Source organism: Stigmatopora argus, chromosome 9 (genome assembly GCF_051989625.1).
Source record: "Stigmatopora argus isolate UIUO_Sarg chromosome 9, RoL_Sarg_1.0, whole genome shotgun sequence".
Classification (NCBI taxonomy): domain Eukaryota; kingdom Metazoa; phylum Chordata; class Actinopteri; order Syngnathiformes; family Syngnathidae; genus Stigmatopora; species Stigmatopora argus.
The window spans coordinates 15549363-15573417 of record NC_135395.1 but is presented as its reverse complement, the minus strand read 5'-3'; the positions used below and the strand labels follow the sequence as shown (position 1 = coordinate 15573417).

At 38.3% G+C, this 24055-nt stretch overlaps 1 protein-coding gene across 3 annotated transcripts in view; it reads right to left on the bottom strand.

Annotated features, from left to right (window-relative positions):
• The window catches only part of LOC144082377 (connector enhancer of kinase suppressor of ras 2-like), a 43429-nt gene that overhangs the window by 7998 nt on the left and 11376 nt on the right, over positions 1 to 24055 (bottom strand). For 2 of the 3 annotated variants that reach the window (XM_077609507.1, XM_077609509.1), the window contains exons 3-19: positions 22237 to 22439; positions 21187 to 21274; positions 19788 to 19829; positions 15610 to 15729; positions 14768 to 14827; positions 14593 to 14661; positions 12361 to 12507; positions 8896 to 9014; positions 8607 to 8818; positions 7085 to 7171; positions 6117 to 6325; positions 2969 to 3006; positions 2847 to 2889; positions 1786 to 1834; positions 1053 to 1225; positions 579 to 652; positions 384 to 455 (exon numbers count right to left, since the gene is read on the bottom strand). In XM_077609507.1, the coding sequence (XP_077465633.1) occupies positions 384 to 455; positions 579 to 652; positions 1053 to 1225; positions 1786 to 1834; positions 2847 to 2889; positions 2969 to 3006; positions 6117 to 6325; positions 7085 to 7171; positions 8607 to 8818; positions 8896 to 9014; positions 12361 to 12507; positions 14593 to 14661; positions 14768 to 14827; positions 15610 to 15729; positions 19788 to 19829; positions 21187 to 21274; positions 22237 to 22439 (1805 nt within the window). The remainder of the gene's footprint in view (positions 1 to 383; positions 456 to 578; positions 653 to 1052; positions 1226 to 1785; positions 1835 to 2846; positions 2890 to 2968; positions 3007 to 6116; positions 6326 to 7084; positions 7172 to 8606; positions 8819 to 8895; positions 9015 to 12360; positions 12508 to 14592; positions 14662 to 14767; positions 14828 to 15609; positions 15730 to 19787; positions 19830 to 21186; positions 21275 to 22236; positions 22440 to 24055) is intronic. The other variant, XM_077609508.1, reaches the window with a different exon arrangement.

Below are 24055 nucleotides of genomic sequence, written 5' to 3'. Positions count from 1 at the left end.
AGCCCTGGATTTACAAAACATTTCCGATCAAGTTCTAGCAATTAACCTCAATGACCTTAAACAATGACTAATAACAGTGGTGAAGTCACTGTAAATATCTTAGATGCTTTGATAGGAGTTCTCTCTTGTACTGCAAGTCGTGGACAGATTAAATGCTTCGAAGACAGGAAATTATAAAATTGATTGTATCATGGTTCTCAATTGGATAGAATATTTTATTGCTTTTCCTTGTTGAAATATTGCACAATTAGATTTTTTTCAATTGCTTTAGAAACTTGGACCAATACTGTAAATATAAGAACATGGCTAGGGGGCATCCGTTAGTAATCATGTGTTCTCATGTGATAGTCCGTCAGTTAGTGAAACAACAAACACATATTCACCTATTCATTTCCTCAAGACAGTCTGTAGCAAAGAAGAAGCTCTTGATTTTGGGATGGCAGGCTTTGAAGGCACTGCAGTGAGTCAGAAGAGAGAAAAAGACTGATTAGTGCCTCTGTGAGCGAACAGTAGGTTTGTATGAACCCATGTTGTTCGGGCGAGAGCAAATGTGCTTGATTAATAATTTCGGCACTCACAATTTCCGTCTGCACTCTATGGCTCGGTCTATTCTGAACTCAGGGAGGCTGATGAAGCCCTCAGCTTTCTCATCCTGCAGGCAGAGACAGATGGAGAGCGATGGTACATTATTATCATCACCATCAGGGAACAAACTGTCACACAAACTGATAGACCATTTTGGAGCCGCTCTCCAAACTAAACGTGCTGTTTACATTGGCTTGGTCAAGCCTTTCAACACTTTACATTAAACAAAGCACCATTTTCTGCCAAGGTTGCTACATTTGCCATTTGCAAAATCAATGGGAGAACAGTTACGGGCTTGGCTTTTTGTTAAAAGGACACGGAACATAAAATGTTGCATAAACGTTTGCCAAACTGATCAGTGAAATGCGTCTGACTCAATCTCAAACATTTTCTTGGGGTACTTTACCTCATTCTTTTCATCAGTATGTGTGATCATTAGGCATATATTTTACAGGAAATCGACTTACATTCTGATTGGTGTACCAATAGAGGCAGGATTCTTTCAGGATAAACCAGTATTTCCGCCATTTCTGGGTAAAGTATCCTTTAGCGTCCTTCTTTTTCCACAGCCAGCCTTCACAGTCACCATGGCCGAGATCCTTACAGGAAATTCTCCGTCGACTGGCGCTAGTTAGCGAACCTGAGGTTAGGAGAAACATTTTTATGTGACAACTGGCAACTAGTACTAGTGCGGTGAAATCGCTCTGTGTTTTAAGTGAACTCTTCACCAATTTTATTTTAGTTTTCCAGTCAGCTTTATTAACCAAGGTACTGACACAAGTTCTATTATTTTTAAATAATATTGTACGTGGTGTCATACAAGAAACCAGAATATTCAATGGGTACCACTAATTGAAGGGTCTTCCAGCCATATTTTGATGCAGAATCCACACACAGTCACACAAAGCCAATAAAATGTACTGATGCTCCCAATTCAAGAAGTACCGCTAAGAGCACTGGGGAAAAAACAACTAATGGCATCATATTAAACAAACAAAACGATTTAAAAGCTACATTTCTGCCAAAGATGCATCAGCAAAGGATTGAGCATCAATTAAAACAAAGTTTTTATATATTTATTTTTTCTTTTTGGGATGCTATGTGTAAAATTTTCTTTTATCCCATTTGGGATGATCCTGTATAACAGAGAATAGAGAATCTTACTAAGAATACCTTCGAATGTAATACTCTACAGCCTACCTTTACTTCGCTTTTTGGGTTTTGTTCTCAGTGACGTGTAATGGAAAGACTGCAAGGCAAAGGAGAAGAAAATAATTAGCGCATTATTTTACAGGTTACTTTTTAGTTTTTTTTCTAATAAAGGAAATAAAAGCAGAAAAAACACAATTATTTTCATTCGTAAATTAAGATAACAGTATGTCAACATTACCATATAGTGTATAATATATACGATATACAGATGGCGTAAAATGTTACAAAATTCCTACTTAACAGGCACATTGCAGAGTAGTAGCATGGTATTTCATTGTATCAGGTAATATAAATAAAATTAAGGTAAATATTACATTATGATTCTATTAAAATGGAAGGTATTAGCATCCTAACATTTCAAGTTATTCAGAGAAGAAAAAAGTCATGGGCCATTACTATTTGTTTTTTTTACCCAATATGTAAATTTAATTTTAGGATTCCAAAAATTATAGCAAAAGGCATAGTACCACTTTAACATTGCAAACAGGCCATTTTAAGAGACACATTAATTCAAAGAGAACCAGTCTGGCTCACTGAATGCTACAACGAGCAAGCACTGATGACTAATGCTGCCAGTATGATTATAACACTCAGATGGAAAATAAATTTAGCTCACTTCAATTTGATGTAGAACTCAATTGTTGGGGTTAATACATGGCGGCAATAGCTTTTTATTCCTGGGTAAGGTGAGTTGATTTTTGAGCACAGATAATCTAATTTTCATATCGGATGTGGTTGTTAGGAGACAGCTGACGTGAGAGTGAAGTCTTTCTGGCTTTGCAATATTTAAAAAGATCTGATTCATTTAGTTCATTTATTCATTATCCGAGCCGCTTATCCTCACAAGGGTCACGGGGGGTAGATGAAGCTTATCAAAGCTGACAATGGGCTGTAGGCAGAGCAGACTCTGAATTGGCTGCCAGACGATCGCGCGAGGCACTGTTTTATTCAGTGTCAATTTAAAATCAAGTTTAAAAAAATTGTAGGAGTTAGTGTCAATAAAGTAAAAAGGGAAAGGTTATAACGTAAAATAGTGCAAATCCATTTACTTTCTTCATGGAGGCTGCTCCTGAGCTTCCAGAACCAGAGTACCTGTAAAAAGAAATAAAACATATCCAATCACTACTCGGTTTATTCTATTCATACATTTTGACAAAAACCATGAACCTACCTATCTGTTGTATCGGCTCGCAGTGTGTCCGCACATCGCTAAAAGAGAGAGATTGAAACTCCTTGAATATCTGCTCATATATTCTAGTATTTTGGTATTTGACCAGTAGTGTAGATTGTGTATGCAATTTTTAATATTATATATAAATTAGTACATGCAATATTTTGTCAATCAACATTAAACAATTAAACATTACATTGACTTAATTTAACTAATTCCCCCACAAAATTTCATTTGCCAAGCTTAGGGTTGCAATAACAAAAACAACCCACTACCACTTGAAAGTTTAGGGTTAACCGGATATGGTTTTATGTAAAGAAAAAAGAGGGGAGCAAAAAAGGTTGCTCACTCAACTGTGTTGCAAAATGAGAAGAAAATACAGGCAAGAGAATAACAAGCCGGTAAGAAATTATGACTTTGTTTCTTTCTCCTTGAAAATCTGATTCCGGCAAAGGAAGGTGCATTTGCAGAAATTAAAGCATTGGCGGCTTTTGGCATTCTAGCTATTATCTTGAGATATTTCACCACACGCTGCCAGAAGCCACTCCCATAACATGGATTGACTTGATAATGTCTTTTTCTCCCACAAAAGATTAATGGTGTTGAGATCTGGGGACTGTGCTGGCCAATCCATTACAGATAAAATACAAGCTGCCTGCTCTGCAATATTGTACTATCATACTGCTCCCTAAATACTGCCTTTTCTTTAAAAAAAACAACTGTTGGATAACTTGGAGATGTTCTTTGGGTCACTGTCATGTTGTTGGATCGGCTCCAAACAAGTGCTGTCGACAGAGAATGGAATGATAGCCTCCTTTATTGAAAATTCGGAATGAAATAAAATTCTAATCTAATCTAATCTAAATCTCTGATTTTACTAGCACCAAACCAACCCAAAACCATCACATCACCTCCACAGATGTTATGTGTTGACTATGTCTATTATAAACTTTGCAACTCATGATATAACTTTTCATGGACAGTACAAAATTCTCTGGGTGACCCCAAACATTTCAATTGTCTTATTTGCACATTGTGGGAGAGCAGATAGAATTGTGATGAGTTTATTAGGACAGTGTTTGCTTTTGTCTGGAATTGAGTCACCATAGGAAACACACCATTTAGAGGGTTACAGAGAGAGCACGTATACTATCATGTTAGCGTATTGTGTTTTCTGTGTGTTTGTATTTAAGCACATTCATAATTGTTCGAGATGATGCTGAGTCATACGCCTGGTCACCTACGATGATGCACATTCGCGTGCTTGCACTCAAATGTGTGTGTTTGCCCAGAATAAATTCCTATTTAGAATCAGGCATGTCTGTGGTGATGGCATGCACATTAATTTGTGTGAGCTCGGTTGTGCAGATGCATCTAGTCTATGGGCATGCATTTGTATAACTTGGACCAATGGGAAAGTGTCACTGTAGTTTTTATAATCCAAAAAGCTGTCAGACACCACTGCAGACACCACTACAGGTAAAGCTAAGGTGAACACTTAGACTTATCCAAAAGATTTACAAGTAGCACAATTTTGAAAATCTAGAATCTATAGTGGTTTATATACTATACATACTCCCAAAGTTGTGCATTATTTTTTAGTGTGAGCTAAAATGCTGACTCGAAAAATTCAAAATAAGAAAAATATTATGCCATGACAATAGAATACATCCCACATATTTAGCATTGATCTAACCATATGTACTGTAACTTAGTTAATATAACTCACCAAAAAATCAATGCATTCAATATTATTCATGTCTCAAAGTCTAAACACAGTGGAAATGAAGTATAATGCTGGGAAATAGTTTTGTTTTGATGATGAACATCAAAACAGCATATTTTAACTTTCTTCCCTGTGCTTGCTTTTCAGACTTAAAAGTAGACTAAAAATCAGCCATCTGCCAACTATCATATGGTGCCAAAAATAAGTAGCGGTACTTGGAGTTTAGAAAAAAGTTTTCCATCTGCACGTTGTACAGAATTCAGATTGTTTAAATGATTATGCATGCGTTATGCCAAACCCTTATCATTTTATATAACTATGACATTTTGAAGCATAATCATCGTTATTGGCCACATATGAAACACATTATTCCTATGTTCTCTTGAGGTTTTACAGAATACTGTTTAAGTCATTAAATAAGGCCTGTGATTCCACCTCACAGTGTTTAGGCAGGAGTAGACAAAATGTGTGACATTATATCATGCCAGCTAGACAGTATCTTTCAAAGGTTTTCAAACCGTTTATCCTCACAAGGGTCATAAGGGTACTGGAGCCTATCCTAGCTAAATACAGCACCAGTCATGGAAAACCCTGAATTAGTGGCCAGCCAATCTCAGGGCACAAGGAGATGAACTACCATTCATGCTCACACTCACACCAAGGGGAAATTCAGTGTTCAACCTGCCTTTCCTGCATGTTTTGGGAATGTGAGAGGAAACCAGAGTGCCAGAGAAAACCCACACAAACTCCTCACAGTGAGGACCGACCTGGGATCGTAAACCTTGACCCCAGAGCTTTGACGCTGATGTGCTAACCACTCATCCACAGGGCCACCATGTAAAAATGTATTCATTCATTCATCTTCCATACCATGCATCCTCGAAAGGGTTGCTGGAGACTATCCCCATAGGGTACACAGAGAGAAAGACGAAAATTCGCATTCACAATCAAACCACTAGCGGGAATCGAACTCACACCTGCCCACATAGAAATCAGGCGAGTGAACCGCTACAGGCTACACCATCAGGTGGCTATGTTAAAATTAAACATACAAAATATGTTGCAAAGTACAGGGCCAGAATGTTGAGACAAAGCACAGTTCGAATGTTTATCTTGTGTCATGTTTGTTATGTATAAAAGCCTAAACCTCATTTTGTAAGAAAACCGAGGTAAGAAATTCTGTCGATAAATCATTGAATACGAGTGTGCTTAGATTCATTTGCCTTGGACACAATGCCAGGCAAAGTAAACCACACTCATTCATTCAATGGGAAACTAAGCTTGACAGTAATCCAGTTACTGACCAATGTTTCTGTTCATTCCTTTAAGGATATTGACAAGGACTTAATCTAAGAAACAACAGCTAAATTGTTATGGTGCAAATAACTTCCCAACACGCAGACACACATAAAATATACATACAGGCAAAGGATCAGGTGGCTGGTCCAAACGAAGTGTGGAGGACAGCATAGACGGACTGAGAGGAAAACTTGGGCTGCTGGGATTGCGGCTCTTGCGCCGGGAACGTCTGGTGGAGTCCCTGCGGCTCTCTCGACCCAGACCTTCGGGCTCCTCCTCAATGACTAGAATTTTGTCATCGCTGAGGTAACGCAATAAGGAGTTATCCGAATCTGTGTTTGGAAGACAGAAGTTAGATGATTAGCAAAGTTCAACTGAATGGATGGGAGGGAGAGAAAAGTGAAAGAGGCTTTGCAGATAGGATAGAGCCAAGAGAGAAATACGAGGTGGAAGATGACATAGGCCCATTGAGACCTGGAAATACCCATTGATAAAATAAACAGAAACAGATAACTGTACTCCAAAGCTGCATTATCAGGAAGAGTATGACTCGCCAACTTGGGACAGCCTGCTTATCTGAGTCACAACGATTATACAGATTTAGAAAACCCCAGTACTAAGCTGCAAACTGTTACAAAAAGTTAGAATCTGATTATTTCTTTGCTGTTCATGTATTTCAGCGTGAATACCATTCTCTGACAAAAGAATGAGAATGTGAAGGAACATAGGCATTCGACTCAATCCATAGTATTGTGTTTTAATGTTATTCATAGAGTTTCTAGTGGTAGAGTGGAGGTGAATACAGATCAAGTGCTATTGAAAAATGTTAGTAACATTGAAATGCCTTAATTTCTTCAGTTGTATAAATGCAATGCCCTTGCATTTATGAGTTCTTGTCACCATGTCAGACACATATACATGGCAGATATGTATCTTTGCACAACCACACCACCACGAACAACCTGAGGATGGGATGTTTTGAGCCAAGTTGGAAGCAAAGCAAGCACCGGTCCATACCCATCACTTTGTACTGTGTCAGAGGGAGCGTTTGTATGTATTGTATAATACAGTATGTGATAGTATGTGTGTACCTCGACTCCCTCTCTTGCCCATGCTGGGTTCCTTGGCCTCGGCCATCCAGTTATATTCGGGAGGCATGGATACAGGTCTGAGGTCACCTGGAACAATCCAACCAGCGATCAGAGAGTCGGCTAAAGTGGGAACGTGGGTATTCGGGTTGTGGGCAAGCAGCGATCGAGAGTGACTGAGAGACAGCTGGTGGGTGGACAAGGTAGAGGTAGACAAGGTGTGTGCAGGTGAGGTACAGGAATGACATGCAGGACAAGGGCCACATGACCCACATTTTTGGGGGGGGATGAAATTTCTACATATTTTCCTTGATATTAGATGAGCTCCCTCCAAACACTTGCCCCCATATATTACGTAAATACTACCAGGTATTTTAAATTGGAGTCTAAAGTCTAAACTCGCATTTACCACCTACTCCTCGTTAGGATGGATTCAGTCCAATCGTTGAAAAAAAACCTGAATAAAGTCTTTATCCAAGTATTCTATGCTCTTTTAACGTTGGCATTTCATGTTGATACCTTCATAAAAAAGAGGCCTGTGTATTTGTTTAATCACTGGGTTAAAACAAATAAAAATGAAAAGAAATCAAGGCATTTTCCATGAAAATATAGTTTTTGGTATCCAGACATCTTGCATTTTCCATTTAAGTTTAAATATCTTTTTTTCCATACAGCGCATTCATTTTTAGTTGGTCGATGTTGCCAGCAAAACCATTGAGCTCAGCACTTTGGTGATTTGGAGGGCTCAGCATCATTCTAACGATAAGATTCAGCAGTTTGGTGCTATTGAAAAAGTCCGGCACAGCAGTGGGTCAGAAAACTAATCTGTTCATTTAAGATAATATAGTGTGTGATCATGAAATGTGAAATAGAATATAACACATATAGGAGTCTTCTATAGCAAAATACATTTCTTCCTGTATTAAACTGCATATTAGCTATTTCTACTTTTTTTATCCAAGAAGAGGAATATCAAACAGATCCCTGCCTTCATTGTTAGTCCAGACTCACAACTCCTGTGAATGCATATTAATGCAGTTGTTTGTTGTCTGACCCTGGCCTTTCACATCACAACACCCCCTTGAGAGTCTCTCATGAAGGAAGAGGATGTCTTGAAAGCTGTCTGGGATAGTGGGAGAGGGCCCCAGGTGGTGAGGAAGCTTTAAACTGTGCTCATGGATTTGTGTTTGATTTCAGGCCATGTCTGCTCAGTGTCTCTATTCAGAGATAAAGTGTTTGTAACCCCAGTGTGAGAAAATCACCGGAAAGGTGGTCCATACTCCACGCATCTAACCATTTGAATTGGCGCAGATATTTTGGCGTAATGCTGCATCATGCTGACAGGCAGAAAACATTAGATGCATTGTTTGCAGAGGTGTTACACAGCCATTAAAGCAATAAATGAACACATGATGAGGAAATGTCGATAACAAAAAGGTGAAAACATGTGGTTGAGCATGCTGTTTTACTGAAAAAAACAGGTTTAAAAGCACTCAATTAACAAAAAATAAAATATCTTCCTTACCATGTGTGGGGGTCTTGTCCCGCCTGCGTACGCCTGTATTACGGCCTCTGTCATATTCAGAGCCCGGGGGGCCGTCACCCTCCAAAAGAGAGAAGTACTGACCACTATCCTGGTCCAAATAATAGCTGATAGCCTCAGATCCTTTCGATCCAGATTGTGAGGTCACGCTGTATCGAGTGACGTCATCACATGACATCAACCCCAACTCCTCCCTGAGAGCAGAGTTGCCATTTTAGTCATAGAAAGCATGAAGGTCTACCGAGAGATCGTAAAGTTCCCGGGCCCTCACCTGGGGCTGTAGAGTCCAGAGACAGGTGAAAGGATGTAAACATCCTGGGCATCCATTTTAGACATACCTAAAGTACCTCCAGGTGTAGGGGAGGTGCTGGTAGGGCTGGTGGAGACAGGCTGAAAAAAACAAAAATTGACAAATTGTTTTTAATGAGCCTCTTTGCAAACATGATTATTTTCCAGTTTAATAGCATGCTGTGCAAAAATACATTGACAGAAAACAATGAAAGGGACATACTAAATCCCTGAAGTATAAAAGCAGGGAGCTTGCTAGATAGTGAATGGCAACACAAACAAATAAGGTAATTCTCCAAATAGTCACTGCCATGTTGTATAGACTGACTGTGCAGCCTTTCCCACATTCACTATTCTGTCATTTTGTTTCAAGCCTCTTTACACACAGGGTTCTCCGTGTCTGTTTCCATGACAACCCCTGCTCTCACTTAGGGCAGAGGAGAGCTAGCGTGGCCTCGTACCGCGCCATGACTCAAGAACACGTCATTTGTCTTTTGGGTCTGCCATTTGAACAGGATGCTTTGCTGATGTCATGGGAACCTATAAGTGAAATATATTTTCTGCTATATCAAGAATCATACATTTTGTTTTAAGGAGCAGCCATTATCTCTGTATGATACTTCAAAGATTTCCGATAAATTGTAAAAAAAATAAAAATAAACAAACGTGGAACATGAAAAAGAAAAAGCTGGTTGGAAAAAGAAATGAGGATTGTTATGAAGCCAAAATGAGGAAATAGGTCAAAAAGAGCCAGAAAACAAGGGGAGAGTGGTGGAAAGGGAGAGTGAGACAGGGTGCTGGGCTGTGAGAATTAAATAGTCATTTAGTGATTACAGTCCGGCCTTAGGAAGAGCAGAAGTGGTGCTCGGAGTGCAAACTGAGCAGAGTGGGACTTCCACAGCAGGTAACATTCCATACATCATTTAAACCATTTGACCCCTGCTACATTAGCAATGAATTCCTCACATCTTATATCTAACATATCTTATACCTAAATAGTACTTCACACAATGATGTTGTTATTGCAATCTTAACATTACCTATGTAAAAAAATAGCTTCCAGTACTAAAAGCATCTATTTCCCAAGGGACAGGGACCTGTTTTCACAATTGAAAAGTATAAACACAGTCATCAGTCAAACTGAGTAAAGTATAAAGTAAAATGAGAGCAAGCCAAAACAGAATAATGAATAATTAAAAATCTGTCAAGGATTTATTTTGTCCAGTACCACAAAAGAGACCAAAAAAAACTTCCACTGAGATGTTAACAAAGCCATAACTGAGTCTTCTTATTAACAATACATAACTCACAAACACATGTGGCCTAAAATAGCAGGCATTTTCAACCAGTAATTATTTATACACCTACACATATTACACATTTATGAAAAAGGGCACCATGAGTAGCACCCATGTGAGCAATGTGACAAATTGTTTAGCGTTGGCATAAAAAAAGAAAAGATTGCATTTTGTTAATTAAAATGGATGATAACCCTGTTCTTTTACACAGCACAGGGACTGGCAAATGTACAGAAAAGAGGGAGACAGGCACACTGGAATGGAAAAGACAGCCATGGAGGGATTTGGGCCTTGAATCGCATGATCATTCAGAGACGAATTGTTTCTTTTTTGGATTTAGTCATAATCCATCCGAATATTTGCCACATCGGATCAACTTCAAAGCTGCTCAATTCATCCTACAACAGCAGGCTTATGTGTTGTACAAAGTAAAAGGAGAGCAAAAGGTTTGTTTACGTTGCTCTACATTGGTACACGTGAATGATACATAATATTTTGCTCGACAATATGAACATGTATCTTGTTTTGCTAAGAAATGTGTGAAGACGCAGTAAAGCATTTTGGAGTCAGTGGATTATCTCCAGAAACTGCTGAGTAGAAGATCTTGTTTCAGAGCCTGTACTTCCTCATGAATAATTAACAGCTCAAGTCTGTCTAAGGGCGAAAAAAATTTAACACAGTGCGTTTTTTTTCCCCCACAAATATTTTAGTTTTGCCAAATATTCACTGATGTGTTTATTTCCCTCCGGTTAGTCAGGTAGAATATTTAGTTCTTCTTAAAATCCTGTTTTTAAACAATGAATAATACAATACAGTATTATTACAGTATTCCTGAGGGTAGCAAGTGTTTGTCTTGGAATGCCATGTTTTTCATTCTCCATGCATACTGCCCCTTATGTCGAAATAACTACATTTTTGTTTTATGACAAAATGAAGCTGGCCTGTCAAAATGTGTATCAGCATGCCGCAAGCGACTCTGTTTTTCAGAAAAGGCTTCTAACAAATTATTCTTCCATACAGCATCTATGGACTTGTGCGAAGAGTGCTGAGTAGTAGAACAATGCCCAATGAGAACATCCGCTGCAATGTCTTGTTTAAGGTCTTTGAAGCTATTCTGCAGGTTTTGAGTGTATGAGTTTGACTGTTCTCAGAGATATTTATTGGCCTGCCATTCTGGGCCTTAGCTAGAACTCTGCCCGAAGGCTTCCATTTTTTCACGATGTTCCTCTCAGTGGAAACTTACATCCATGAAGTTGAACAGTCTTTGTATTTAGGTAATTTCAGAGTTGCTAAGAAGCTCCCAGAGTGCCACTCTTTATAGAAGATGTTAAGAGGAGAAACAACTTACAAATGGCCACCTTAAAAAAACATTCTTAGGATTGGCTTCAATTTTGTTTATAGGTCAAGGGTCAATGACCTGATTAAAAAAATGTGTGTTCCCATAATTTTTGCAAAAGGTATTTAAATAAAGAAACAACAACTGTCCCCAAATTCATTCATATGGCTGATTAGTTTGAAAAAAATAATGCACTTTCCTTAACTGTGATTATCTACTATATAGGGTATATTTAACTGAACAACAGATGATTTTTAAAAGACAAGCTTGAAAGTTATCAGTGGTGCCTAAGCCTATTCATCCCACTATGTGTACACAAATAGTAGATGAAAAAGAGAAAAGAGATAGGACAGAAGGGATAAGAAAAAAAATCAGCAAGAAGAAAATGCCAAAACACAGATCATATGCATTTAATCATCTGGTCTACGGTAGAGGAAATATTTTGAGCAAGATTAGAAGACAGCAATCACTTGAAGGAGCTGAACAAAAGCATTGCAATGTCAAAGAGATGACAGGGGACATTCTTTCTTTCACTCAATTCATCTATGTATCCACCCCTGCATTGATTCGTTATAATTTTTTCCCATTCCGACTCAAGATGGACACCTTATATTCTGCCATGCCTAAATCAAAAGAAACAACCGTTGACAATAAAATTCACACATATTGATCAGGAATTGATTTTGTCGCTGGCTGTAAGATAGTTAGCAGTGAGTACCACTGAACACTCAACAACAAGGTCATTAATCATGTCATGGAGGCTTAAAATGGAGTGTAAAAATGACACAATGCAAGTGCTGTTACTGATATGTACCTGCAAGCCCAGTGGTTTCCAGCGCACATTCCTCAGCAGAGCTGGAGTGGAACTCAGCGTGTTTTGTGGTCGTTTCTTCAGCGTCAGGATGACACCACATGGATCTTCTCTTAAAGCGTTGACCAGGTTCTTCAACTGCCAGCCCACCTGAAGAGGACACAATCCTTAATGCGTAAAAAAAAATCTATATTATATCAGTTATAAATGAAAACATGTTTCGTTAAAGGTCAACAACGTCAAAGAGTTCATATGAAAGATAGAAGCAAAATGTAAAAGTAATGGTCATGCAGAAGAGTTAGGTTAACTGCATGGTCTTTCCATGTCTCCAAAAAGTCTAACTCACATATTGCTAGCAACAATCCATGACTCGTCAAAGAAACAGTCGCAAATTGTGAACGGAATCACATTCCCAGGTTTTACTTTACAACAATTATATTCATTGAATCACTTTGCAACCCACACTGCAACACAGCACTGATATCAAAAGGCATAAATGGCCTGTTGACAGAACACAAATTCAGCAGAGATCATATCCTTAATTTATGAAAACCCAGGTTATCACTTCAAACTGTCTTTAATGTGATAGGGTTAGTTCTCTTATTAAGAAATGTTCACGATTTGTTCATTTTACTTGATATTAAGATTTCCTTGTTTGTCTTATTCACCAAGTGTCTGTATGTATGTCACCTGTGTCTCTATTTGGACAAGATATGAATGGGAGCTCTCAGGTTATTTCCTGTAGCAATTCCATTGTTGCTGATAGGTTTTTGTGGCCCTAGGGCAATTCCATAGGGAATTTCCAGTTTAGTGAGAGCCACACAGGTGCCCTTGGAGGTTTAACCTATTCGCCATACTATATGATAAAAAAAAAAAGTATGATTGACAAAGGTTGGAACCGAATCTTCATTTTCCTTAGTTGGCTACCTCAGTCAGAGTACAGGGAATTTGGCTCTGACGTCCTGTCCAGAAAAGCATGAGATGTTCATGGTGGACAGCATGCAGACACAGTAGCCACATAGACACCCAAAACACACAAAGCATATTATTAACCATGCCAGTTAGAAAGTGTTCACTTTGCAAATATGCAAACAGAGCAGATGGCTACAAAGAGAGACACACCAAAATAACAGCACCACATAAACTGCTGCTGGGATGTTTTTTCAACTCCCGGGAGTCTTCATTATTTTCCCAAATGCTATTAGTAACACATAATTATGTTACCTTTTCAAACAATCCAGTTGGTATCTGAGCAATTTCTAAATCTTACCTCACAAACAAAGCTGCCAGTCTTGTTTGGAAACAAGTTTCGCACCAATAAAAGATATTAAATTTATAGTATATTCTATACATAACTATACAACCTGGAGATCTCCTTTTTTATATATTATTCCTTTTTTTTCAAGGTGTTGGGAATGTGAAGGACATATTTCCATAATTTCGCCTTTGTTTTTCTCCCCCAAGCTCCTCGTTACCATCTCCTCTCTCCATACCCTTCCAGCTTTGCCTCACACCAGTATGCTCCGATTGCCTTCCCCACACCTGTGCCTCCCTCTACTTATCTCCTACCCCCAGGGTGAGAGATCAGAGAGATGAGGGGCTCACAGAGGGAGTAACGAGCAGTTGGAACTAAGCGCCCGGCAGGGAGCAGTCGGCACCATCACCCAAGGGGCGAGTGCTGGGGAGTCGTAGTATGGAGCTCCCTCAAAAAGTCAATGAGAAACCGAAGGAGACACCAGGAACTAAAGGAAAACATCCCTGAAGAGTATGTCAGATAGAAGCCACATAACAGAGAAACCTTAAATCCAAAAACAATCATTCCTCTCAATAAATGTCACTTAACTCATACCAGAGCCAACAACAAACAGCACTACAAAGCACGACTATGTACATGGCAAAACCATCTACCGAGCAATTACGCATGAAATGAAAACCCCACACGACAAAATAATTTACTCAGGTATGGGAACATGATTCTGATGTTTAGCTTGACCAGGCAGTCGATCGAAGGTCAGTACATTGAGGCCTTCAGAGAATGTGTTCAACAATCCCCTAGGCTTGCAAAACTAATTTCCCTCAATAGCAATAGAGGAGAGCATCAAGCTTCATGGTTATAGTCACTTTGAATGGACAACAAACACATGTTCAGTATGAATTCACAGAAAAAACACATGGGAGGTAGTCCTTTTAGTTTTTGTTTGGGTATTAGTATTGACGTAGACTCCTTTGACTTACCACTGTCTGATGGTTGACTTGGATGACTTCGTCCCCTGCATGTATCTTTTTGCACTGATCTGCTGGAGACTGCAACGGGAGAAATTGTGAACAAGGGAATTAAAGTAGAATAAACTGTTACAATAGATCAAATCAGAAAACAGTCTTGATATGTTTGAGTTATGATCAAACCTACATTTTCTGTGGTCCCGGTAATAACATGAAGTCCATCATATGTTGATTTAATGTACATTCCCTGTGAGGAAAATCAAGGGACGGATAATTAGTAACATAAGTCACAGTACATTTCATTCATATTTGCTTATCTTTTGAATTTAGGTAATTTGAAATTCAATGCAAACTCCATATTTATAGTTATTAAAACATTTTCCAAAAATTGTCCTGTCCCAACTGGGTTTCATTTACATTTGTCACAATCTTCTATTTTGGGTTCTCCTTTAAGTTGTCATCCATTTATCTAAGAATCTTCTAAGACTGGCTTGGGACTTTAAAGAAAAAGTGTGAAAAAATAAAGTTTGACCCAGTGTTAATGTTATAAGTCCTTCTGACTCATTACCTATTTTTCTTGAAAAACTGCTTCATGGCCTATAAATATCTGTCCAGCAAGCCTTCAAAGTTATAAATTACAGCTATTAGTAGTAGTAGTCCTTTTCCATGAGTTGATCATCAACCAGCTGTCTTTTCTGTGATCTCCTTCCAAAAGTTCTGTTCAACAGCCTATGTGATTAACAAAGGATGTGGTCCCTCATCATTGATTCTCGACAAGCACATTTAGAATTTCTATTACACCGTTTCCTAGATAAAACATGAGTCAAAAACACGTCTGTCAATTTTTCACCTAGCTACTCAGAAAGAGTTCATTATATTTTATTTTGCTTTCTCTGTGCTAATCAGTGCTTCATTGGGAATACAGAGCATTACTTTGTGTGGAAATTGTATAAAAGTATCCTGCTATTTGATTAACGGTTATTAACTTGTTCATTATATGTTACACCTAGCAATGTTTGTGTTTCTTACCAAGCCTTCACTGGGCATGATGCTTGTCAGATGGACGACCTCAAGATGGGCTGACTGAGAGACCAGTGAATCCGATGACAGAGAGATGATGTGGTCGCATATCCCCGCTAAGGTCTTACACTGAAGATAGTGTGAAACAATGAGAGAAGAACAAAGTTATCGAGATTGCTTTATGCACAGTAGGGATACAGTTGCAACCTCGCTGGAAGATATTAAATCCAAATGAATTGGATTTGAGGTTGTTCCATGCCACTGCTTTAACATTTCAACACACAAATGTTTCCTATGTATCCATGGGCATGCCTGCAATAGTTTCTCAGAACAGTCAACAGCATGAATAGCCAACCCTAATATGCCTCTACAACAAACCCATATTTGTTACATAATTTACCATGATTTACAAAGCATAATTGCCATCCTCATGTTTTATATATACAAACGTGTTCATTTGAAGGAACACCGATCAAAAATGGACAAAGGTCAACTCAAAAGATGCACGAGTAATAGACAGTCAAGTGTGAATGCCATTTTTGGCATGCCGTACAAATACATTGAAAAATGAGTCATTTTCTTTGCTTGTGTCCTAAATAAACATTGACTGTATAGGGGACTATTTATGTGTTAGGTCATGCGTTCCTGAATAAATTATCAGCCACATCAGTGCTTTCTAATCTTTTCTGACTGACTGCAAATGGGTTCACACATGTATTTTTCCTTTCCCCATAAGCTTCGTGACAAACATCCACACACAGAAACACACAAGCCAGAATCCTGATATGAAAGTTAAAAAGGCTTCAAATAAAATTGATATTCACATTAAGTGGTGTTGCACGATGCCTTGCAGTGCACACACCGATAACCCCTACATAAAATAATCTTCTGATCTCAATCTTAATGAGCAATTACAGGATTATAGCTCTGGAACGAAGAGAGCAGATCTCAGCAACACACATACATGCAGCCAAACACACAAATACACATACAGAGAGGTGCTCAAACACATTTGATAGCCGTGTATCTGATTCATTCATGATAGAAAAAGTAGAGATAATGGTTTTGCTATTTTTGGCTATCTCAGTTTGATTTGTGTCACTCCTTTTGGGTGAATTACGTAAAATCGATGCATTCTGAATCTTTTCTCTACACAACATGAAATAAAAATGAGTGTAAAGCACAAACGGAATTTTTAGTTTGATATTAGTGTATTCGTTGAACTATACTCTGGCCCTCATTATGAAATGCAACCACCAAATTTTGCTAAAAATATATATTTTATTATAAAGTACAGTGGTCAATAGGCTGCAGGCATAATCGAACTAAAAGACATGCAACTCATTATCTTTTAAAAATCCATATACCAATATAATCCATACTGGATTATAAACATAGGGTTCAAACCAGATGAAAAAAGTAATGGTTTGTGGTCCAAAAATCAGGGTGGAATTTGTAAGTGTATGCTTTTATGCTTGTGGATCCTTAATGGCCTCCAACTACAAACTGAAACAAAGTATAATGTCACGGCTCTGCTTGTCCTCTTCTGTGATCATCGGACTAACAGTTCTGACCTGGGATTAACAAGGAACAAGACACAGAAAGGCAAATCACCAGAGTGAAATTGCTACTTGCCTTGCACTGACACACCCCACCTTGATCTGACACGCCTCTGGACAATTTGAACACAGGTTATGGAGAAGTTCACTTATGTGCTTCGCTGGCGTGAGATTTAAGCGCAGTCAAATAGAAAGCCAGACATAGTACACTGCCAAATAGATTAATCTCTGGCTTCATGCTTTCACCCTCCTCCCTCACTCTCTTCCCTATTCTTGCATCTAACATACACAGGCATCACCATCATCAGTGCATACATTGTGCATATGTGGCTCACCACAATCACAATCAGGGAGGAAAAATGAGGACTGTAGAGGGAAGGCAAGAAAAGGGCAAGAGGTAAAAAGTGAGAATCCAGTGTAGAAATAAAGAGAAAGGGAAAAACACAACTAGGACACCGTTACGTAATAGTACTCATCCTTATGCATGAATGCACATAAAAACACATACACTTATACACACTTCTGCTCCATCAGGCGCAAGACTTGCGCACTACGTTCTTCCTCCCATACACAAAATCTTTGTCCATCTGATTGCTGTAGGCTGTAGTCTACAGCAGAGCAAAGGAGCAATGAGTTTTGCATTATTGAGGAGAAGCTGACAAATGTACAAGTCACACTACACAAGGGCTGACCGGAGCTTAAGACTGAACCACATGAGAGCAAGAAGCTCACTGTCGCTCGCATATTGTATTATAATATGCACTCACCTCGGGTTGTAGATCATGCATTTTGATTTGAAATTCTGATTATTTGGTTTGACAATAGAATCTCAAAATGTGCTGCCCAAAGACAAGCAATACCCACAGAAAGATATAGAGATATTGACAATCAGAACCGTTATCAAATTACCTAAAACAACTAAAGCGAGCAAGCTACCAGCTGGCTAGCAGTTGCAAATTTTAAGCTTAATTTTCACATTCAGCGCAGGTCTACGTTAAGTTAGGAGGTGATTTTGGGAGGGTCATGGTAATTTTGAATTTAAACAAAAATATTCTTACAGTTTTGTACATTATTTTACAATTATTTTATTTCTTGATTTAAATTAAATCACTTGTGAAATCTGATCTTGTCTCTGTGGGTTCCAACTTTTAAATGGGATGAAAAAATCTGTTTTGACTAGTTGTGAGTGTTTGGCTATGACAAAGAACAACAGCATGAAAACTAAAAAAAACTAGAGTAAATAATTTAAGAATATTGTGGTTTTACAGCAAATTCTTACTCTGTCATTCAAATGGTAAGTACTACAGAAATCAAACTCATCAAGCAATGCTATATATATGCAATTGGTGCGTGACTGTTCAAATGTGGCCTCACTCAGTGTGGAGTTCAACTTTGGTAAACCATCTGTTGTAATGAGTATATACAAATGTTTTCCCAATAAGAACAGATGTTGAGGCTGACAGCTAGAATAAAAAACATAATTACAGATTGAAAAAGATTTTCTCCCACCATTCAAGACAAATTAAAGGCGGTATCATGCGTTAATTTAAATCTTTACATGAATTTTTTTAAACTATTTTTCATAAGACTGTTTAAAAAAAAAAATACTTTTTATTCATGTCCAGCCACTAACTTGGAATAGCAATATACTCTGCCTCCTGTCCACAGTCAAGTTAGCACCCCTATGAATCTGGTGCGATTTTTTTTTTTTTTTTTTATCTGCGATGTCCCCCATGTTCCTTTCTTCATAGGTTTATATCAAGGGAAGAGTTTAGTGGGCTGTGTCACTTCACCCCAGCTTTATGTCATTTTTAGTAAAAGGTATCAGAATGCAGCGCCTATAAACACCTCCCCCTCTTTCCTCTTTCATGCTGTCTTCCAATTTCATGCATAAACCTCCCACTCATAACCGAGAATCATATGTAGCTCCTAGTCTGTCACCCCTGGAGTGTGTTTGTGCATGTGTCCTGGTGTATACGGTGTGTAGAAGGGTATGCGAGCATGAACCTGCATCCGCTGTCAGCAAGGAGTCTGATAGCTCTGTCACAATTGAGGTAAAGTTAAATCAACCTAACCACAAGTTATCAGGAAAGACTATATTGAGCCACATCAGGACAAGCATGTCAAATTGAAATATTTTGTTTGACAGTGCTAATTGTAATAAATGATACAGTAACTTATTTATCCAATACTAACGACAAAAATCATGAAAACTTTGAGTATAATTCAGTTTAGTGTCAAACGTGTTTCTGTGATCTCTTCTTGACAGCAATATAATCAATTTCTTCTTTCCTCCCCCTGACCATGAATGTAATAAGAAAGTTCCCTCATTCAACTACCAGGCAATTGCTACTGACTATTTAACACACAAGTAAAACAACACTTAGTCTCAGTCTCAGTGTACGAGCTTTATATCCCAAAATAAACACAACATTTGACGTCATCCATTACATTAGGAAACATACAGCTGCAGTGAGACCATGTCTATTTACGTGTCAAATAAATTTAAGATTTTGTGGCATTAAAAAGCTCATCATGCTATATTTAAACATAAATGCAAAATGAAATATGGTGTATCCATGGTTTAAATGGCGTTTTGAAAAAAGGTTGTCTGGTGAATAAACTTACCACATGCAAAATCTTATTCTCCGTCTCATATACAGTACAATCCTGTGAAAAGAGAAGAAAAAAACATTTATTTTAGCTCCTGCAAAGAAGCTATTATTCTGTACCAAATATAACAATCTTGCTAAGGAAATTTGGAGCAATGATAGGATCAAAAGCAAGGGCGATACATTGAATGCTATTTAACTAGAAAGCAATATTTCCATTTGTCGACACCCAGATTATGCATATTGCTCAATGGTAGGCAGAGAGAAGTCTCTTTAGCATTTGGAATACTATCAATTCTAATGTGTGAACCTGACAGACCTGGTATTTAACAATTGCTGATTGTTCATCTATTTCTGGGAAAGCAGCCAGCGGACCCTACCAGACCCACACGGCAGTAGCGAATACATCTTCCTGATCCATTAGTACAGGCTGTTTTACCCCCATTGTGTGTAACACTGCACACTGGCAGCGATGAGTCCATTTGGACCATTGTGGACTAGCGGGGTCCTCTCTGCTATGCTGCTACTATGACTCATATTAGTGTGGATTTGTCTTATCTGCAAGGCCCCATGAGTAACTGTGGGCACCAAGTCCAAACTGGATCTTTAAGTAAATACAGTGAATGGAAGAAGTTCAATAGAGCAGCTATACAGTCTCCATTCAAACAATAAGATTGTTCCACTAGCAATCACTTTTAGAAAAGGGACAATTTTAAATGTTAGAAATCTGCATGATGGCACTATCTAGAGTGGAGAAAGGATAGGAATTGAAAGAATGAAAAATGAGTTGATCATTCTTCATAAACTCATGACAGTGAGTCGAGGAAAATGGGGAGAGCATCTGTGATAGAGCATGCTTGTCCCATCAACCTAGACAGCCCTGATGTATTTTATTACTTTTCTTTTACATTATGAATACAGGACTACCGATAGAATCTAGCCTTCTAGCTAATTATGGCTTTCATATCCATATGTAATTATGAGTTTTATGAAATTACAGCATCCCCTTTATTTATTTTTTTAAATTAAACTACATTGAAGATATGATATGAACTAAACTTGTTGTGTAGATAACATACACAAATGGTTGTCCTTGCTCCCTAGCAGTGCCTATCCTTGATGACACAGACAACAAATCAAATGTTCCCTGGCATTTAAACTGTATTGTTGATATGCATGGAGTAATCTCTTAAATGTCATCCTGCATGCTCTGTAAACTGTAAATTGTTGTTTGAGAAATTTGACCCTAAAAAGTCTTATTTTGACTTGATTGTTAATGATTGTTATGGCCTGTTTTTATTAAGAGATTTGCATATGAAAAACAAAGGTCCAGAAGATGAAGGAAAAATTCAACATGTGCATGTGTGTGAAGGAATATTACCTAAACCCCTGTGTAGGTATGAGTGTAAGGTCACCTGTTGTACGATTGTAGTTAATTCTAGGCATAGCTGCACGATATTGTTCTTCAGTAATGAATACTCTGTCACGCTGGCAAATGGAGACCTGGAATCAAAGACAAAACCAGTTGATATTTTAAATGTTGTACAGGCAGTAAAAGAAAAAGGTAAACACATTTTTCCTCTCTCAAATACTCAGTAGCAAAGAATCAGCACAAACAACAATATTTGTTTCAGGATCAAAACCAGCATGCTGCATGCCTGAATTTTTTTATTTATTCATTTTCTGTGGTCCCTCAAATACAAAAGGCCTGTAAGGTTATAACTCTGCTGCAGTATTTTTATATTTTTTTAATATTTGATCTTTCTAATGTGTTTTTCATCTCATTTCTGAACCGCTTTATCCTCAGTAGGGTCACGAGGGGTGCTGGAGCCAATCCCAGCTGACTTCAGGCCCGAGGTGGGGGACACCCTGAATTGGTGGCCAGCCAATCGCAGGGCACAAGGAGACAATCAATCATTGATGCTCACACTCATACCTAGGGGCAATTCAGAGTGTCCAATGAGCCTACCATGCATGTCTTTGGAATGTGGGAGGAAACCAGAGTACCCAGAGAAAACCCACACAGGCCTGGGGAGAACATGCAAACTCCACACAGGTGGACCAACCTGGATTTGAACCCAGGTTTTCAGAGCTTAAATATTTTCTGCGGACTTTGAAACGACAAGAATATACCTTATACCCTCTGAAATACTACGCTAGTAAGTACTGCATATTGACTAGATCATACTGAATGTATTTGTAATACATCAGTTTGTGTTGCTAAATAAATTAGGCAAAGATTCACCCCACTTTAATCCGACATACCAAACTCTACATCAATGTGCTGCTTAATTCTTGCTAATGTAGCTATATTAATTCTGATTCAGGTTTTAAATTTGTAGTATTGTAGTAACATTTAGATGAATTATTTAGACCAATTTAGATTTTTGATCACTGAGCAAAAGAAAAAGATAAAAATAAAAATACAATCACTCCACAAATTCATTCATGAGTGTCGTTCACACCTGTCGAGCCAGGCAAGTAAGTTTTTTGCCGCACCAATCAAATCCACCACTGATGTGAGGAAATCATTGGGTAGCCTCCGGGAAGCTCTTCCATCATAATGTCCTCCCCTCCGTCTGCCAAGGATGAAGTTCTGAAGGTTCTTGGCCGAAGCATTGAGCTTGTGAGACAGAGTCCGGAGGTTTTCCGTTTCTAAGCCGTAATTCTGGAGGGGACGAAATCATTTTGGCTGTTATTAAATGTGTATATGCAATAAACCCAAAGTCGTCAAAGCATCCAAACCTGAATGAACTGTTGAGCATTGTGCGAGGCATTGCAACTTCTTTTCATTATGTTCTAAATAATCCCTCAATTCATAATTCAAGGTTCATGGTCAATCAAAAATTCGATGTGAAATCAGGTGGGCTTTTGCAACCAAAATTATTCTTTTTTTTCTCAGGTAAAGGTGAGATTCAGCCGAGAAAGCACCAAGGAAGTAATTACCCTACAGTTGTTGTTTATTTATTTACAATAGAACTTATCCATTGAAAAATTAGCAAAGCTTGTGTAAGATAAGATGACAAAGTCGCTTTGCAATTGCTTGTTCATATTGTATCAGTATTTGTAAGTATAAAAACATCATTGTCATAGAGACTTGACATTGATTAATCAGACTTTGCCCAAAGTTTGGTCGTTGTCATAGAGACTTGACACTGATTAATCAGATTTTGCCCAAAGTTTGGTCGTTGTCATAGAGACTGTGCTCTGTCCGCATATATGTAAGACCCAACCACTGTTCATTCGGAGAGAGTTGCAAGGACAACAGGCTGTTCGGTTCACAACTGTTAGAGCTCTCTCCCTATCCTGTAGTCTGGTAATAAACCTATTTCCTTTAAATTGGTCTCACTCTTTCTGGGCTTGTTCCTGAAGCTCTTTTACAGACCTTGCATTGGCTCTGGAGGGAAAATGCATGAGAAGAGTTGATGACTGGAGCCAACAGCCTCCTAAGGTATCTATATCTTCTCGTTTAAGTTCTTTCCCATTTCTTTTGTTTGTATCACTATAATATAAATACAATGTGGCCAGGCCAATCTGCTTTTTTCTTGGCACCTCCTCCCAACTTTATTTATATCCTTCAAAAATATCTTGGAAGGATTGAGAAGAGTGGCTGAATAGACATTTAAAATTATTTTATAAAAATGTGACCAATGAGGGAATACAAACTACACAAGCATTTGTTACAGCCGTGAAGTAAACCAAAATGTCATAACTGTGCTGCACAATAACCACTAAAGCCATAAAATCCTGTGCTACCCTATCACAACAATAATCTGATAGATCAAGAAATGAATACCTCTCTCACTGTGGCAGAGAATTATTACTGGCCAGTCCATTAGCTCTCTTCAACAGTTTTACTTTGTCTTTTATGAAAGACCCTCATTTATGACTAAAGGCTTATGTAGCCAATTATACATCTTAACCCTGCACTTCAACCTTTATAAATAAACAGTCAGATCCATTGAGTCGCGTTATGCACACTCATCCAAGGCACCTCTGGAAACATCTTTCCAAAAAAGATGCTGATTTCTGCTGACACAACGACTGCACACGCTTATATACAGAAAAGTAGAATCTATTCCCACTCTGCCTGTAGATCTATTTAACACAGTCACAATCACAGTGACTACACAATGGAGAGAGTCGAACAGTGGTAGCAAGAGAAGTGAAAGAGCAAATTATAGAAGCTAAAGAAGCAGAAAATAAGGAACTGGGAGCAACTAGCTATGCATCATGCTGTATTTGGGTCATGCATATGTTATGCTGTTTATAATCTAGTGTATG